The sequence below is a fragment of the Hermetia illucens genome, chromosome 3, assembly GCF_905115235.1.
Source record: "Hermetia illucens chromosome 3, iHerIll2.2.curated.20191125, whole genome shotgun sequence".
Classification (NCBI taxonomy): domain Eukaryota; kingdom Metazoa; phylum Arthropoda; class Insecta; order Diptera; family Stratiomyidae; genus Hermetia; species Hermetia illucens.
The window spans coordinates 158777280-158794403 of NC_051851.1; the positions used below are offsets into that span (position 1 = coordinate 158777280).

General features: G+C 45.2%; 1 protein-coding gene across 1 annotated transcript; it reads left to right on the top strand.

Annotated features, from left to right (window-relative positions):
- Positions 1-105: 105 nt before the first annotated feature.
- Positions 106-17123, top strand: LOC119652447 (gamma-tubulin complex component 4 homolog). The gene is made up of 10 exons (XM_038056593.1): positions 106-300; positions 364-511; positions 577-865; positions 6230-6401; positions 6485-6979; positions 7049-7409; positions 7475-7590; positions 7666-7829; positions 7891-7943; positions 16857-17123. Exons 1-10 carry the CDS (start codon positions 232-234, stop codon positions 16943-16945), a joined length of 1956 nt encoding a protein of 651 aa, XP_037912521.1. The 5' UTR covers positions 106-231; the 3' UTR covers positions 16946-17123.
- Position 17124: the final 1 nt, after the last annotated feature.

The window sequence follows — 17124 nt, forward strand, 5'->3', positions numbered from 1 at the left end:
AAGCTACTCGCCATGTTGCTTCAAGTTGAATTCAACTTTCCCCGCAAAACATTCAACTCGCCTTCAATTCCACTCTCCAGCAAGAAGAAGACTCAAAACAAATTGTTCAAGTGACATTTCGTCCGTTTGAATTTTCGCTGTGGCCGGTTTCGCTGAACTTTCCTTCCGCAAATAGTGATCTCCTACTTCCTTAAGTGCTCTCTAAAACAAATAGTTCATATAATACTCAACATGATCCATGACATCCTCTTATCACTCTCAAACCCGCATTCAGCTCGAATACCAATAGAAGATTTGATGGTTGGTATCCGCCTCCCTCACCTTATGAAAATGTTTTCATCTGGAAAACTTCCTTCTAATTAGGTTTCCGATGCAATTTCAATGTTTCTGCACCCATGCGAGAAGAAAATACTAGAAGAGATTTTGAAAATCATCCGAGAACATCGGGAAATTGCAACATTCACTCGAAATTATGGACTGAACACAAAGGCGGGAAGTTTGGATTTAGAAGGTGAGGAGGGGACTGGAGGAAATAGTCTGGATTTTTCCTGACTTTATCACTGAACTATCTTTCAGACCCCCTACAGAGAGGATTATATCTACAAGCACTCGCATCTGGAATCGATAACGTCCTAGACAAATACCTCGAAAGCATTGCTAAACTGGAGAAGGACTATCTGCAGAATCCTTCCCATTCGTTGTTGTTCATTTATCACAAAGTTGACACGTTCCAGCCGTTGTTTTCGTTCCTTCTGAAAGTTGTTCGTGATTTGAAGATGCAGCGGTTGCACGGTTGCGCTATTTTGCAATATTTACATCAGCATATGATGCACGGAGATGATCAGATCAATAAGGCAGTGAAAATGTAAGCAGATATTGTACTTTCCAATTATTGTTGGGCTCCAATTGACCGGCAACGTACATCTAATCACGTTGACCGCATCCCAAGCAACAATAGACTAAGGAGTTGTAGTCTGGATGGGCGAAAAAATGAGATAAGATCAATGCATTTACGCACACAGTGTTGGACTTCCGGTTTGGTACGTCGCCGGACCCACTACCAACTAAACATCTCCCCATCGTCGGAGAGCTAGCCTGGAACCGTTTGTCACATTACTTCGGGCTAGTCCCCGAACTCTTCCGCCTTGCGGAGGGTTCAAATCAGGGAATTCCTTTCACCAACGGGAGGGGAGAGGAGGAAGGAAACTGTCAGTTCAAAGAACCCCCTGCCATCCGCCGCCTCCACCGGTCGAGCTCTATCTTCTTAGCAACGAGAAAGACCCGAACGTAATGGGCCACATAGCTTCACCTGTCAGCACTCCTCAGCATCTCTTCGACAATGCTGTCTAGAGAGAGATTCTCTGTGTTTAAATAGAGCTGCGGACGAACCCCATCCCACCTTCCAGAAGAAAAAAAAAGTGTGATGGGCGTCGTCCACAACTCAATTGCAAAACACACAATCCGGGGATCGCGCCTTTCCAATCTTGTGCAGCTAAGACTGAAAACCTCCATGCCCACTTAAGAACTGGGTAAGGAAATAGGCAGTCTCACTATGTTTCCGATTCAGCCACGCACCTAAGTTGCCGATGAGCCGCACAGTCCATCTGCCTCTAGTTTAATTTTGCCAAGAAAGCTGCCACTCGTCTAGAGTGCGTTGCCGTTCTTCACAAGCAACCACCTCCTTTGGCTCATCTCCCTTGCGCTTGTATATGGCTTGACGCTCCTTAGCAAGACGGGCAACGGGGATCACTTCCGCGGTCGCCTTCACGGCCGGTTCAGAGACAGTGCGGTACGCAGACACCACCCCGTCTCTGTACTTGCGCGAGACGTTTACGATACACTTCCTTGTTAAGAGGGTCAGCCGATACTTCTGCGCCCTAGTTGAACTCATTAGGCGACGTCGCCTGCTAGACGTACGACCCCCAATGTTTGCCATTCACCTACTTAACGCCGAAACTCCAGCTGCAGCCTTGTTCGCTGCTGCTTTGATTTGCTCAAAAAAGGTCATCTTTGAGTCAAGAGTCAGCCCGAGGTACTTTACCTCTTGTTTTGACTCGATTATCGACTCGCCGAACGATATGGGACGCAGGGCCAGAATTATCTTTTTAGTCCGGATGACTACTTCGGTTTTTTTCCAGCGTAAGGGTGAAACCATGAGTAGTCATCTATCCGCTTGCCCGTCGCATCAATATGCTGAGTCTGCTTTGCGCCTGTTCGATAGTGCATCCAGCAACAAGCGCCGCGACATCATCTGCATAGCCGACCAGGCGCGACTCTTCTGTTATGTCGAGTTTAAGTAGACTATCATAGGTAGCGCTCCAGAGGTTCGGCCCTAGGATGGATCCCTGTGCTACGTCCGGCGTAATCTCCATCCTCCTCTGACCCTCTAGTGTTTCATAGAGCAGGAAACAGTTCATCAGATAGTCCCCCAATATCCGTAAGAGATAGTTCGGCCCGTAGAAAATATTGTCTAGTGTGCCTACAATGTCTTTCCATCTTACGGAATTAAAGGCATTCTGATGTCAAGCGGTACGAGCAGCACCACCCGTCGAGTTCGGCGGCTGTGTGGAATACCACCGGGTCCCGGCGCTTTTTTTTTTCATAGAAAGGACTGCTTGTTCCAACTCTTTTATAGAGAAAAGTGGACAGTCCTCTGCGCTCTCCGCGCCGACGTCATCATCCCATACGGGGTGCGCAGGGAATAATGCCCTTACAATGCGGTCCATCTGCTCGGCCTTAAATGAACAGGGTTTCCGCCCCGATTTTTCGGGTTACCAGTTTGTAACCGAGTCCCCACGGGTCCCCATTGACCTCGTCCACGAGATCCTGCCAGCTTTGCGCTGCATTTGGCTGATTCCGTCGTTATCAGGTTCATAACTGAATTTATGGCAGTGTCAGTTGCAGCGCTACCGCCCCCAGGAGAACCCTCCAGCGTGGCCCCATTTGTTTCAAGAGCTTCGACGTACCTCCCGGTGTTTACTTTCGCGACGTTCCATGAACAGAAAGAGCGCCGGGGTGGCGCACACCGAGAGGTTGTGTCCACCACTTCGAAGGCAATGAATTGATGGTCGCTTGCCGAGAAGTCTTCCAGAACTCGCCACCTGTCCACCAGTGATTCCGACGCGAAGTTTCAGTCTGGAATGCTTCCCTCGCAGCCCGGGCGCCGGAACGTTGGGGTGGATTTCATGTTCAGAACTACCAGTCCTGTTCTCACCGCCGTTTCCAGAATTCGTTTCCCTCTGGAGTCTGTGTGAGACATGCCCCATTCAAATGTCCTAGCATTGAAGTCACCCCAGACCAGGTTCCGCTCATCGCCTAAGATAGCGTCTTCCAAAGCATCAAACCAGCGTCGAAAGTCCGGCATTGTCTCATTCGGCGTAAGATAGACACTAAAACACGAATCCAGACAAAGCCGTCCCCTCGGCCTTGGGTAAGAACCCTCCTTAGGAAGGTACCGTGTCGAACCCAGATGGCAGCGGTGCTTGATATGTCAGGGTGCCATGAAACTGGGTCCTTGTTTTGGTACTGCTCACTGATGAATACTAAATCAGCTTTGGTCTCCTCAGCGAGCTGCACTAGCAACTCGTCAGTGGTTGCACTCCAGTGCATATTGATTTGTCCATAACAAGAACAAAGATTAGTGGTGAGAGGGCGCTTCCTTGATGAACACCAACAGAGACACGGAGCGATTTTAATACCCCTGCCACACTTCAAACTTTATTAGACGATGGCACGAGGTCCCAGCTTCTGGGCCACTGCCACCTCCAACCTATATTCGGAGAACTTCAGGTTCTCCACAACCTTCCTTCGTTCCTTTTCGGAAGGCACGCGTACTCCAAAATTACCTTCGAGAGAACCTCGCCTCAATTTTTCCACCCTCAACAGACGAGCAGAGATGCGCTGACAGGTGGAACTATTCCGAATATCAGCAATGATTGTGGAGAATGAACAAATTCTTCAGTTGAAATCTGCTCGAAATATTCTCGCCATCTATCTGTCGCGGGAAAGTACCGTTCTTGTCATTAACGCAACAGAAGTGTTCGATATCCTATGTGGTTTGTTCCGGGTCTCTCTCGTCATCCCGGGTGTCCAATTTATCGTAAAGATTTTAGTAATGGATCGCTCGGGTGACAGCGATCGCTTTCTTTACTTCTGGGTTGGCTGTTTTATAAATTTCCCAATTGGCGAGTGTGTTATCATCCAAACATCGTCATTCCAAAACCAACTATCTCGGTTGCTGTACCGCTTACCTGGCTTGGTGACCCGAGGGTCGCAGTGGCCGCTTTGTGGATCGTGTCTTTAATTTGGTTCCACGATTCTTTCACATTTGTATTGTTGGTAATCGCGTAAGTGAGATCATTTCTTCCTTTTTCATCACAAAATCGCCACCACTTAATATGCGGAGGGCCAGTGCGTTCCTCACGCTGTTTTACCGGTGGCTTGATTCGCAAGACAGTAATCAACAGCCGATGTTGAGGTGCGACAATCTCATAAAAAACGACTTTGCAGTCAATGGTGCTGATAAAATGTCGACGTATTATGAGAATATAATCGATTTGTGTTTCATTGTTTCCACTATAAAATGTTGGAAGATGAGTCACTCGTTTGATAAATCATACTTTCACAAGAACAAGGTCACAAGTGTCCGCAAAATCGACTATACGCTTGCCATCTTCATTGCGCGCTTCAATTTCTTTTACCTCATTGCCATCTTTTGCCGTCTGCCTTTTTACATGACCTTTAAGGTCACCTGCAATGACGACATCTATCTCGGTATCAGATGGATCTGTCTGTGGTGCGTATGCGGTGAAAAAGTGAATAGTGTGATCAGCTGATATAATGGCTCAACTGCCGCTCAATGCAATCATGGAATCCCTCAGAATGGCTTCAAAAAATGAATGTGTGGAATACCAAAATACAGGAGCTTGTAGCCATTTTGTTCCCGTTCAAGTTCTATGTCGCAACTTTTGACACCACCCCATTTCTTGTAGACCGCAAATATCAATGCGCCTTTCCAGAAGGGCTTTTGCGAGTTACTCCGCCATTCCAGCGGGGTAGTGTGCAGACACGTATTTATTTTGCTCACACTAATTTACTTACGTTCTAACGCCGCGCTGTCTTTGCTCCAAGAACCCTTGACAATTTTTCGACAGAACCGAGGCCCGTCCTGCCACATCGATTGGGGTGAACGCCCTAACATTTCTCCGAGGCTTAGGAATTCTTAACGCGATCATTTTGTATTTAACGACATTGAATGCATTTTCTGGCTTTCTATTCTGTCTGGCTCTCCGTCCGTCTGTTTGTCGCACGCAATTTTTTGGAAACTATTCACACGAAATTGGATGGGAATGTTGAAACTGTGAAGTCGCTCGCATGCAGAGAATACACACAGTACATGCAAAAAGTGTAACAAGTAAAAATCTTCTTCACCAACCTCCTGAGGTATCAAATAAAAAGTATCTGTTAGAATTTTATGATGCCGGTCTAAGTTTAGGAGTCGATTAGGACGGGAATGGCTGTCGACAGGTATGAACTTAAAGACAACTCAGTGTCCTTAATCTGTTGAATTGATGCTTTTCCTTCCACAATCAAGTCTTATATAGGCAACTTAGTTATTTTATAGGACAGTTCATTTTTTTCCATAGAAAAAGGATCAATTTTACATCAAATGATAATTTCACCTGCGTTCTGGCCATTTATTGTTCAATTCTCTTCTCCGAAATTTAAGACCTTCCATTTCTACTTGCTACACATGGTTTCATAGAAATGCTAGTTTTCTTTTCCCGCAAGCTTCTCGGAAAGTCGTGAGAGGAGATGAAGTTCATTGCCTGGAACCAATCGCGACGACCCCTACGTGCGGGGGGCTTATGTCAACATCATCATCAGCGATGCCACAACCGGTTTAGACTAGACCTGACTCAAGAAATCTTAACATTCCGGTTTTACGAAAAGGTCCAAAGATTCGTTTATCCTCTTGTAGGGGCTAAAAACCCTTCGGAGGATTCTCCCCTCGAATGCGACTAAGATTACACAGTTTTTCTTGCTAAGAATCCGAGGAATACATAAGAACTGATGAGTTCATTGTCTTGTAGAAGCTTCGATGGATAGGGTCCGATAAAAGCTATAATGGTGAAATCTGCGCATGGTTATTGGAAACCAACAGAGCGTATTTCATCTTACCTAAACAGTTCCGCTGAATAAATTTTAATAATAAACCCCTCCAATTTAGGATTCAGTCTTCTGTTAACGTCGTATTTCTGAAACAACTGACACATTGGCTTCTATATGGCAAAGTCCTAGATACCTATGGAGAGTTTTTTGTCCAATGTTCCGAGTCGCGAAATTCTACGCTTGGAAGCACAAGTGCTGGAAGCGGACGACATACAGCTACGACTCTATCTGTAAGTAACAAAGTCCTCTATTTTAAAGAAAATCAGTCTAGATTCGTAACAGTTTCCAATTTTACAACATATTACATTACTAGGACGCTACCAGCACATACGCAGAAATCTGGCACTATGAAATCTGCTACGAATTCCTCCCACACTATCTTCCACCCAGTTGGGCTGAAAAAGTCCTTTTCATCGGTCAAACTGTTCTCATGTTCAAAGTAGACGCCAGCAAGAAAAGAAAAGATGCGCACAGCTGGCATGACTCGGAGAAACACAATTTCGGCGAGTCTCTATACAACGAGAAGGAGCATGTATTCTTCAAAATGATCCAGGAACTCCAGTATGATCCACGATTGAATGTCGCCCACTATGAACGGGTAATCGACGAAATCAAACGATATGTCACGGAACGGCTATCACAAATCGCAGTCGATCAAGCGGATTTGATGAAGCAATTGAAATTGATCAAGGACTTTTTCCTGTTGGGTCGTGGAGAATTATTTCTGGAGTTTATCAAGCGAACTCATTCGATTAATCGATCACCCGTTACAGATGCAACGGTGAGGGATCTGGTGAAGGCTTTTGATGTAAGTTACCCCATCTGGAACCAGTTTAAGCTATTTAAACACTCTCTGGACCTCTGAAATTTTCCACAGTCCGCCGCACACAGTGTTAATGTCACAGAAGACCTCGAACAATTTTCATTTACGATTCCAAAGGAACGCATAGATAACGATGATCTTTGCAATTTCGGGTATTTGCAATACATCACGCTACAGTACAAAATCAACTGGCCCCTGCATCTCCTATTCTCGCCGAAGGTGATCGAGCGCTACAATGAACTGTTTCGATTTCTGATGCTGATCAAGAGGACCCAGTACGATTTGCATATGATTTGGTGCTTTCATAGAGAGAACCGTGTGCACATGACCAATGTAAAACTGCTGCAGTTACGAAACCAGTTGATGTTCCTAGTCGATAATCTCCAATATTATATTTTAATAGATGTCTTGGAGAGTAAGTGATGCAGATAGAAGTTAAGGTTTTAGGTTCTGAAATGTATGACTTGCAACAATTTCCAGGCCAGTACAGCATTCTCATGAACACAGTCCTCGATTCAACAGATTTCGAGCACATCCAGCGTGCGCATTGTATTTTTCAAGCAAATGTTTTGAGTTTATGCTTTCTATTAACTGATGTAAGTATTAATTACTCTGTATCAGCTCCTTTAATTTTCCTCTTTAACCCAATCCTTTTCAACACTCCCATACAGGAAGAACCGTCCAAAACAAACGTTATGAATTCTATTGAGAACCCCGTCTTGACAATTCTCAACAAAATCTTCCATTTATGCGATGAATTTTGTAATTTTGCCAAAACTGCTCACAGCACTTTAACGGAGCAAGAAAATACGGATTATAATTTGTTGGAAAAAGAGTGAGTATCTGAGGTTTTGTGAAAGGCAAATGAGGACCAATGATTTTGGAATCTATTTCAGATTTGAAATTCTGATCGACAAACTGTTGAATTTATTAATTGGGTTGAAAGCAGGTAAGTGTGTTTTTTTCTAATTTTGACGTGGCTAAATTGTAAGTTCATTCGATAAGCAATATTTTGTGAAAAAATAGTCAGAAATTCCCTTTAATTTGATCATATATGCTGAAGGGTTATTAATAAAAAGGTCCCGATGAGGGGAAGTAGTAGCTCTGCAGAAACTGCAGAAGATTGAAAAAGCAGTACGTATTCGCATGCTACGGAAGCTTGCCACAACATCTCGTGAATTTACATTCACCGAATGTTGTACCATTCAAAATCGTGGTGGAGTGCTCCCTGCATTTCTTTAGCCGCCCATCTTTGTGGATTAGAAGCCTACCATTAGCATCGAAAAGCCTACGACCACCAGCAAGCTATTTCGTAATGGGGTATTCGCAAGAAGACTGCACACAGCGCTTTGCTTGAATTTGCATGGTAGAAGAAAATCATTGCGCATTTTCGACTTTCTTCGATCACTTGCGATCTCCACCTCCACGTGGTGACCGCTGGGAGCTCTTTCTTAACGAAAAGCTGCAGACGGAGAAGGATGAAGGCGAGTCTCCCGCGCCTAAAAACGGGACAAATTGTACCAACTGGTCCTCCAGGTTGGCGGTTGGGTAGGGCTGACAACCCTACACGGAAAACAACTTGTTACGAAGCCACAACAGGAGCCTCGGACAGGACGGATTTTAAAACGACAACGGAATAACGATTTTCGCATTTTCTCATGGAACGTGCGCTCCCTGTACAGAGATGAAGCTGATGAGCAGCTAGCCGATACCCTGTCCCAATATAGGGCTGATATAACAGCGTTGCAAGAGATGCGATGGACAGGGACCGGTTTCCTGGAGAAGAGCCACTACACCATATATTATAGCGGTCATCCAGTAAACCATGTGCTCGGAGTAGGTTTCTTAGTCAGCCAAAAAATGAAACCTGCTGTTATCGGCTTTGAAAACATAAGCGAACGGCTATGCACTCTGCGCTTGCGAGGCAAGTTTAGAAATATAAGCCTCATAAACGTTCACGCCCCTACAGAGGAGACTGCAGAGTCGGAGAAGGATACCTTCTACGAGGCAGTAGAACGAACCCTCGAAGCCTGTCCCAGATATGATATCAAAATCATACTTGGGGATTTTAACAGCCAAGTAGGGAAGGAGCCAGTATTCAGGCGATACGTTGGCTCCCATAGCTTACACGAAAAAACAAATGATAACGGATTGCGGACTATTCAATTAGCAGGGTCACACGAAATGGTTGTTGGAAGTACCTGGTTTGCGCGGAAAGCGGTCCACAAACATACGTGAGCCTCTCCAGACGGGACCACTTTCAACCAAATTGACCATGTGTTGATCGAACGCCGCCACCTCTCAGCCTTGATGAATGTCAGAACATATAGGGGGGCCAATATAGAGTCGGATCACTATCTCGTTGGCATGGTGCTCCGAGCTCGAATAACAATACCACCTAGAATCCCCTCTGACAATCAGGTGAGAGTGAACACTGAAGCCATCCACAACACAACCCTCCGCGACACCTATAAGAGGGAAATGGATGCCGCTATAATCGCAGTCAACAGAGGACCTGGAGATGAAGCATCAACAAATGATCTTCACAATCACCTGAAGAACGTTATCATGGATACGGCCACAAACATACTTGGCCCCAGTCGCAAAAGGAGTCGGAACGGCTGGTTTGACGATGAATGTAAGCTAGCAACGGAACGGAAGAATACCGCATAGCGAGTAATGTTGCATTCTCAAAGAACGCGGGCACGCGCAGAGACTTATAACGGACTCCATCGAGCGGAGAAGCGACTTCACAGACGGAAAAAGGAAGCCTGGGAGAACCAGCAAGTCTGTGAACTAGAAAAGTACAGGGAGCAACCGCACCAGGCGCGGAAGTTTTACCAACAAGTCAGCAGGATGAAGCCTTATACACCTCGATGCTCATCCTGTCGAGACAAAGAGGGAAATCTGATTTCCGACAAAATGGGCATATTAGAGCGATGGGTTGAGTACTTTGATGAGCTACTGAACAACCAGAACATCGGCGAGTTGGAGGTCCCGCCAACTGAAGACGACGGACAAATACTGCCACCACCAAGTATAGGAGAAACAGTCCCTGCAATTCATCGGCTAAAAAATCATAAGTTGCCAGGAGCCGATGGAATTACAGCCGAATTGGTTAAATATGGAGGCGACCAGTTACATCAAGTGGTTCATCAACTTGTGCTCAAGGTATGGGACAGCGAATCAATGCCTGACGATTGGCAACGAGGCATTATCTGTCTCATACATAAAAAGGGAGATATCACACAGTGCAGCAATTATAGAGGTATCACGTTGCTGAGTACCATCTATAAGATATTATCCACCATTTTGCCGGGCCGGATAGCCCCATACGCCCAGAACATCATTGGCCCATACCAAAGAGGCTTCACTCCAGGCAAATCAGCAACAGATCAGATTTTCTCTCTGCGGCAAGCGATGGAAAAACTGTTGGAATATGGACAATAATTGCACCATCTATTCATCGACTTTAAAGCCGCTTATGATATCATAGCCAGGGTGAAACTGTACACGGTCATGAGAGAATTCGGTATCCCGACGAAATTAATAAGACTGACTAGGCTGACCCTGACCAATGTGCGAGGCCAGATAAAAGCAGCAGGATCACTCTCAAGACCATTCGACATCAACAACGGTCTACGACAAGGGGATGCGCTATCATGCGTCCTCTTTAACCTGGCCCTCGAGAAAGTGATCCGTGATGCTGAGGTAAATGCAAGAGCTACGATCCTCTTCAAGTCCACCCAACTACTGGCCTATGCTGACGATATCGACATCATGGGAAGAACCACCCGAGACGTACAAACTGCCTTCATCCAGATCGAGCAGGCGGCGCGAGATCTTGGGCTGCACATCAATAAAGGCAAGACAAAATATATGGTGGCAACGTCAGCACCGAAGACAAATCAACCAACAAAATCAAACCGCACTGGTCAAACAGGAAGGGTAAGGATAGGAGAATACAACTTTGAGGCCGTTGACAATTTCTCCTATCTAGGGTCGAAAATCACAACCGATAACAACTACGATGATGAAATCCGCGCACGGTTGTTGTCAGCCAACAAAGCCTATTTCAGCTTACAAAGACTGTTCCGCTCGAAACGTCTCACCATAGGGTCAAAGCTCTTACTGTACAAGACTATGATCTTGCCAGTCCTCATATATTCCTCGGAAACTTGGGTTCTTAGCAAGAAAAATTGCGAACTCTTGGCCGCGTTCGAGAGAAGAATCCTCCGAAGAATTTTTGGCCCCCTACATGAGGATGGACGATTCCGTAGCCTACACAGTAACGAAATCTATGAGCGATATCATGACCGTCCGGTTGTGGTATGGATGAGGATGATCCCACCCGGAAAGTCTATAGGGGCAATATCTATGGTAGAAAAAGAAGACGAGGCAGACCCTGCCTAAGATGGAACGATGGCGTAGGTCAGGAAGCCAGACAGCTTTTAGGGATATCGAATTGGTGGACCTCGGCGCAAAACCGGGATATCTGGAGTTCCTTATTAAGGCAGACCTAGACCGGATACCGGTTGTTGCGCCGTTGATGATGATGATGTTAGTGCTGCGTATGTGATGCAGTGCATGGGTGTGCGGTTGGTTGCGAGCACATGACAACGAATACTTGGCAACAGGTGTCATAACAATTCAAGCAAGCAACACACCGAAACAACAATACATGAACCACAAAGGCCACTGGCCAGTTAATTACCTCATATTAAATATGCAACGACTTTCCGTGTCTCCTAGAAGTTTAGTCTGCTTCTTATGTGTGTAGTCTTCTCGGATATACGGTAGCGAAAGCCTATTTACAGCATTGCCTGTTTCCCCTCTCCAATGCTATAGTGAAATTCCTCTTGTCACAGTTTGGGCTACACTGTAAATCTCGTATTTTTTAACGGTATCGAAGCTCCAAGCGTGTCGGACTCACATTCGCTTGTAGCGCAGATCATGTATGGTCCTTCAGTGCGCAGCCAACAAGGTATTGCAAGAGGGATCACGATGTCACCTTTAGCAAGCCTTTTCTTAACTGTGTATGGCTGCTTATAAAAAACATAATCTTCGTTGATACCTAGAACCGCAAAATTGTGATATTGTTCGCGTAAAACAACATCCTGTTAAAAACCACCTCCCAGGTTATGTGAGCGGGCTTTGTGGCGTTAGTCAACATTACTCTTATCGTCTAATTTCGTTTTGGCACAGAATGTTCAGCATGTATCGACGGAATTCTCGTTTAAGCGAGCATTCTAGTTGCTATCGATATCGCATTCCAGAAGTCATTCAAAGTCCTTCTTTAATAGTCAAAGGTCGAATTCGGTATTCCAACTACATAAATATGACTAACTACGCTGATCTTGAGCTTGTGGGGCCAGATAAAAACACCAGAATCACCCTCGGGACCATTCACCATCAGTCAGGGTCTAAAACAAGGGGATGCCCTATAATGCACCCATTTTAACCTGGACCTGAAAAAAGTGATATGTGGCTCTGAGATAAGCACCAACGAAAGTCAACCGAAAACGATAATGATAGGAAAATACCACATTGAAAGCATTGTACGGATATTGGACAGGAGCGCTGTGAAGGTGGTGGCGTATGTCGATGACCTGGTGATAGCAAACCACGACTTGGTAATACTGATGTCAGGAATGTTACCCTCCATTACAAATGACATCATGAAAGAAGCGTTGGAAAAGGTATGCCTGGGAACCGCAAGAGCCATAAATCTAACCAAATCGGAACTAATGCTATTTGAATTCCCAGTCATAAGAACATAGAAAGGAATAAGTGGGCTGATAGACTGTTCTTGGCAGTCCATCGGCGGACGACTTTCAATGGTGGAATCTACTCGCAATAGTTCAGATGGCGAAGGCTCACCTGTGCCAAATCAAGGAGGATTTGGCCCACTTTTCACAAAACCCGCTCGCGGGAGCTCTTGACGCATGAAAATGCATACAAAATCACGGCAGTATCTACGGGACACTAGCCTATAAGGGACCACGCAACCCGATTCTAAATACTCTACAATTTGCATTGTCGACGCTGCGGAGAAAAGGGGGAAACCCTCAGACAGTTTCTTTGCGATTGCCCAGCTCTAGCTAGAGCCAGGCTACAGACACTAGATAAACCATTCTTTGAGGACCTCAGAGAGATCTCTAGCTGCAGAGTGGAAGAGTTGATTTCTTTCGTGAATGCTACGGACTAGCTCTGAAGATTTAAGCTGGCTAGACTTTGTCTCCTTGCTCTCATAATAGCAATCATGGTCTTAGGAGTTTTGGCATTAAACGGCTGCTAATTGGCCTCCTCCGAGCGCCCACAGATACTTACCTACCTACCTTGAAACCATTGGTAATTTCTCCTATCTAGGGTCGAAAATTACAATCGATAACAGGTGCGACTATGAAATCTGTGCACGGTTCCAACGGACCCTATTTCCGTTTACAGAATCTGTTCCCCTCGAAACGTCTCACCATATCGTCAAAGCTCTTACTGTACAAGACAATGATCTTGCTAGTTCTCATGTATTCCTCGGAAACTTGGGTTCTTAGCAAGAAAACTTGCGAACTTTTAGCCGCGTTCAAGAAGGGAATCCTCCGAAGAATTTTTGGCACCTACAAGAGGATTCTATCCAATGTAATTTATTTTCGATACCACGACCGTTTAGTTGGGGATAAAATCTGAATGAGAAGGCTACGGTAGGGGGATTACCTAATCCGCATGCATAATAATAATTTACCCCTGAAATAGCTGAAAAAGAAGGCGTACGTCAGGACGTTAGACAGCTTTCAGGGATATCGAATTAGTGGAGCTCGACGCTAAACCGGAATATCTAGAATTCTTTGCTAAGGCGAGACGTGACTAGCCACCGGTAGTTCTTCCGCTGATGATAACGAAAAGCCGTAGCCGTTAAGTCGATTCGTTTCCAAAGCGCCTTTGACATCTGGGTCACAGTTAGATACTAGGCAGCTACCTCACTCCCCCTTGCCCCTCAAGGGGGGAAATCAGTGCGAGTACACACGATTTCAAATTGTTTTGCCCTTGAGCATGAGCGAGATGTACCGAAAACCCGATCAGCTGTGTTTGACATACCGCCCGGACTTGCCAATGTATTGGTGAGATTGGCAAGTTTTTGCTTATGTATAAGTGAATACGTGAAACAACTTTTTGCTATATGGGTGAGCACGCCGTAGTACCAGAATAGCAGAAGCTCACCGATCTCTCTCTTACCAATACGATTTGACGAAGATTATGCCTTTTCCTTGTTTAGCGTCTCTGATGTGTACAGATAAGCTTCTGCAAGCACATTTGCAAGTGGGGTCATTTTTGTAAGGGTACTGCCTATAGTAGATCTACTGTGATCTGGGTAATAAAATTATTTTGAAAATTTACAAATTGCTACCTCACACATTTTTATCTTTTCTAGTCGTCCTTGACGGCAATTATGGAATATTTTGACTTTAGTGTTAAGCGTCACATCAGTTTCCATCCCCCCTCCTCCCCGAAAATGACATTTATATTGGAACAACCATTTTGATCACGCAGGGACTTTAACGAAAGTCGATGCTACTCGGGATTCCAGTCACAACATTTCAAATAAAACTTTTGGGACTTTCCACAAATATGCAATATTCGCACTTGGTGTGCACGGAAACGCGAAATCAATCCTATTCGAGTAATTTGCATTAGATTTTCCAGTAAACGATTGTTACGATTAGAAACTAAATGCAGGCGAGTAAAATTGCTGAAGGACTTTGTATATTCCAGCTGCACACCGATTGTTGCGTGCGCCACTTCGTTTGTAAAACTGTCCGAGTTGTGAATCGTTGTTCCACCCAAAATCACATGATAGCCGAATACGTTCAACTGATGTAGGTTTTAGGATGGTAAACCAAAGAGCCGCTGAAGTTACAGATGAAAACTTAATTTTATTTTTCTAACTGTTTGTTTAAGTTACATAGAATAAAAAAAAACGTATTCCTTCTCCGGTGGTTGAAGCAGAAGAGACCGGTTGATTTTTTTTTTTTGGGTCCGTTTGTTCCCAACCAATGGAACCTACACTAAATAAATTTCGAATGTTGTTAACGCCCACGAATGGCGAATAGCGCCCCTGTGGGGATTATAGAAGGCTAAATGCAGAGACTGTTCCAGACCGATATCCAATTCCGCTCATCCACAACTTTGCGCATCATCTCGCAAATTGCCGCATCTTTTTGCCCTTGGATTTAGCCAAGGCATATCACCAAATCCCTGTAGCTCCAGAAGACATGCCAAAGACGTTCATTCACTCGGCCCTGCGAAACCTCGACTTCTGTTTCGTATATTTGGATGATGTTTTGGTCACTTCTTACACTGAGTCTGAGCACCTACCCCTGATGGACTACAGCCCGACCCAGACAAGGTGCAAGCAATTACAAGCTTCCCGCGCCAGAAAACAGTGAAGGAGTTGAGGAGGTTCTATGCTAAACTTCTTTCATCTTTTCTTGCCCAACGCCCCGCCCCCCCCCCCCCCTAGCCGTTTTTGTTGATGCCTTTCGCAGTAGGTGCTGCTCTTCACCAAAAGGTGAATCAGGTCTGGCAGCCGTTGAGTTTCTTCTCTAAGCAGTTGAACCCCGCTCAACGGAACTACAGCACCTACGATCGAGAACTTCTCGCTGCGTACTTGAGCATTAAAGGCAGGCCGTTCACAGTGTTCACGGACCATAAGCCTCTCACGTATGCTTTGAAACAAAATCCCGACAAAGCGTTCCCTCGTCAGCTTTATAAACCAGTTTACGTCCGACATACAGCACGTGTCCGGTAAGGACAACATACGCATTGTCACGTGTCTCCGAGGTTCACATCCCCGCCGCGCTCGACTTCTCGGCTATCGCCAAAGCGCAGGAGGCTGAGGCAGTACTTCAGAGCCTCAAATCCAACCCCAAATACAAATTTCGAGAGTTGTCCATCTTCGGCTCGAACCTTTCTCTCTACTGCGAAGACTCGGAAAACAGACCCCGGCCATACATTCGGGCCGGGAAGTGTTTCGGCTAGTCACCGAAAAATACTTCTGGCCCTCCATGAATAAGGACGTAAACTCCTAGGCCAGGGAGGCATGTAAGAAAAGATGTGGGATCATTCCCCCGCACTACCAAGCGGTTCCACACCTCTTCCGAGTTAGGGAAAAATTGACGTCGCCGTGCTCAAACGCCTCAAAACCGATTTCCACTTGGTTTTGAACTGGGCGTATTAGAGAGGCTTATCCCTACGCATTATAAGCTCTAAATATCTAGCAGTATCTACTTGTGGTTTAGCGCTTATGGTGTGTATGGATAAGCTTCCCCAGTACATTTGTAAGTTTCATACCATTTAGTGTGGCTACTGTTTATTAGATATACTGTAGTCTAGACACTTGATTTGCACCTCTTGTTGCCATACAGAGATATAACGCTTCATCGTCACAACCCCCAAAGTCAACCAAACAAGGGCTGAATTGAGTTAATATTAATGCCAGTTGAAGTTTTCAGGCACATATTGAGAAAAGCGCAGCTCCACCTTCTTTGTTGTATTCTAGGAAAATATGTGACCTACCAACTGTCAGTTCCGCCTCCCGAGCGCATCGCGCACGGGTGATAGGTCTGTGCGCCAACCAATTTCTTTACTTGAAATAGTATCAGGACAGCCTACTCCGACAATACGAAGCAGGCAGGTATTGACAAAGGCGTGGAGCTTCTAAGGAACAGTGGGAGTAACTTTCCATATGCTACTCTCACATAGCAACACAAATACCTTTGAAATTAGTACACTCTATAGCCAAGTTCATCTTTCGTCTCGTAAATTTATTAAATTCAAACAATTTTCATCAATCTTTCTCTCTTTTCAGGCTCTACATCAACACCACTATCGCAGTTTCTACTCCGACTTGACTACAATCACTGGTTCAGTACGCGAAAGGAAGAGAAGCAGACATGAACGGGAATATCATGGAAGGGACCCTTGTTTCGCTAGTCTTAGTTTTGTTCGGAGTTTACAGTTCCCACAACCAAGGCTTATGAAAAATTCCTCAAGCTACAAATGCATATAAACTGAACTTGATCCTTATATACCGTGGAATGTGATGTTGTAGAACTTCAGAAAAAATTCAAATGAAA

Bases quoted from the DNA above. Each gene is read 5' to 3' on its own strand.
- LOC119652447 (XM_038056593.1), top strand. From the start codon at position 232: ATGATCCATGACATCCTCTTATCACTCTCAAACCCGCATTCAGCTCGA. The intron at 301-363 runs GTTGGTATCCGC...CCTTCTAATTAG, and splicing joins TACCAATAGAAGATTTGATG to GTTTCCGATGCAATTTCAAT. The intron at 6,980-7,048 runs GTAAGTTACCCC...AATTTTCCACAG, and splicing joins ATCTGGTGAAGGCTTTTGAT to TCCGCCGCACACAGTGTTAA.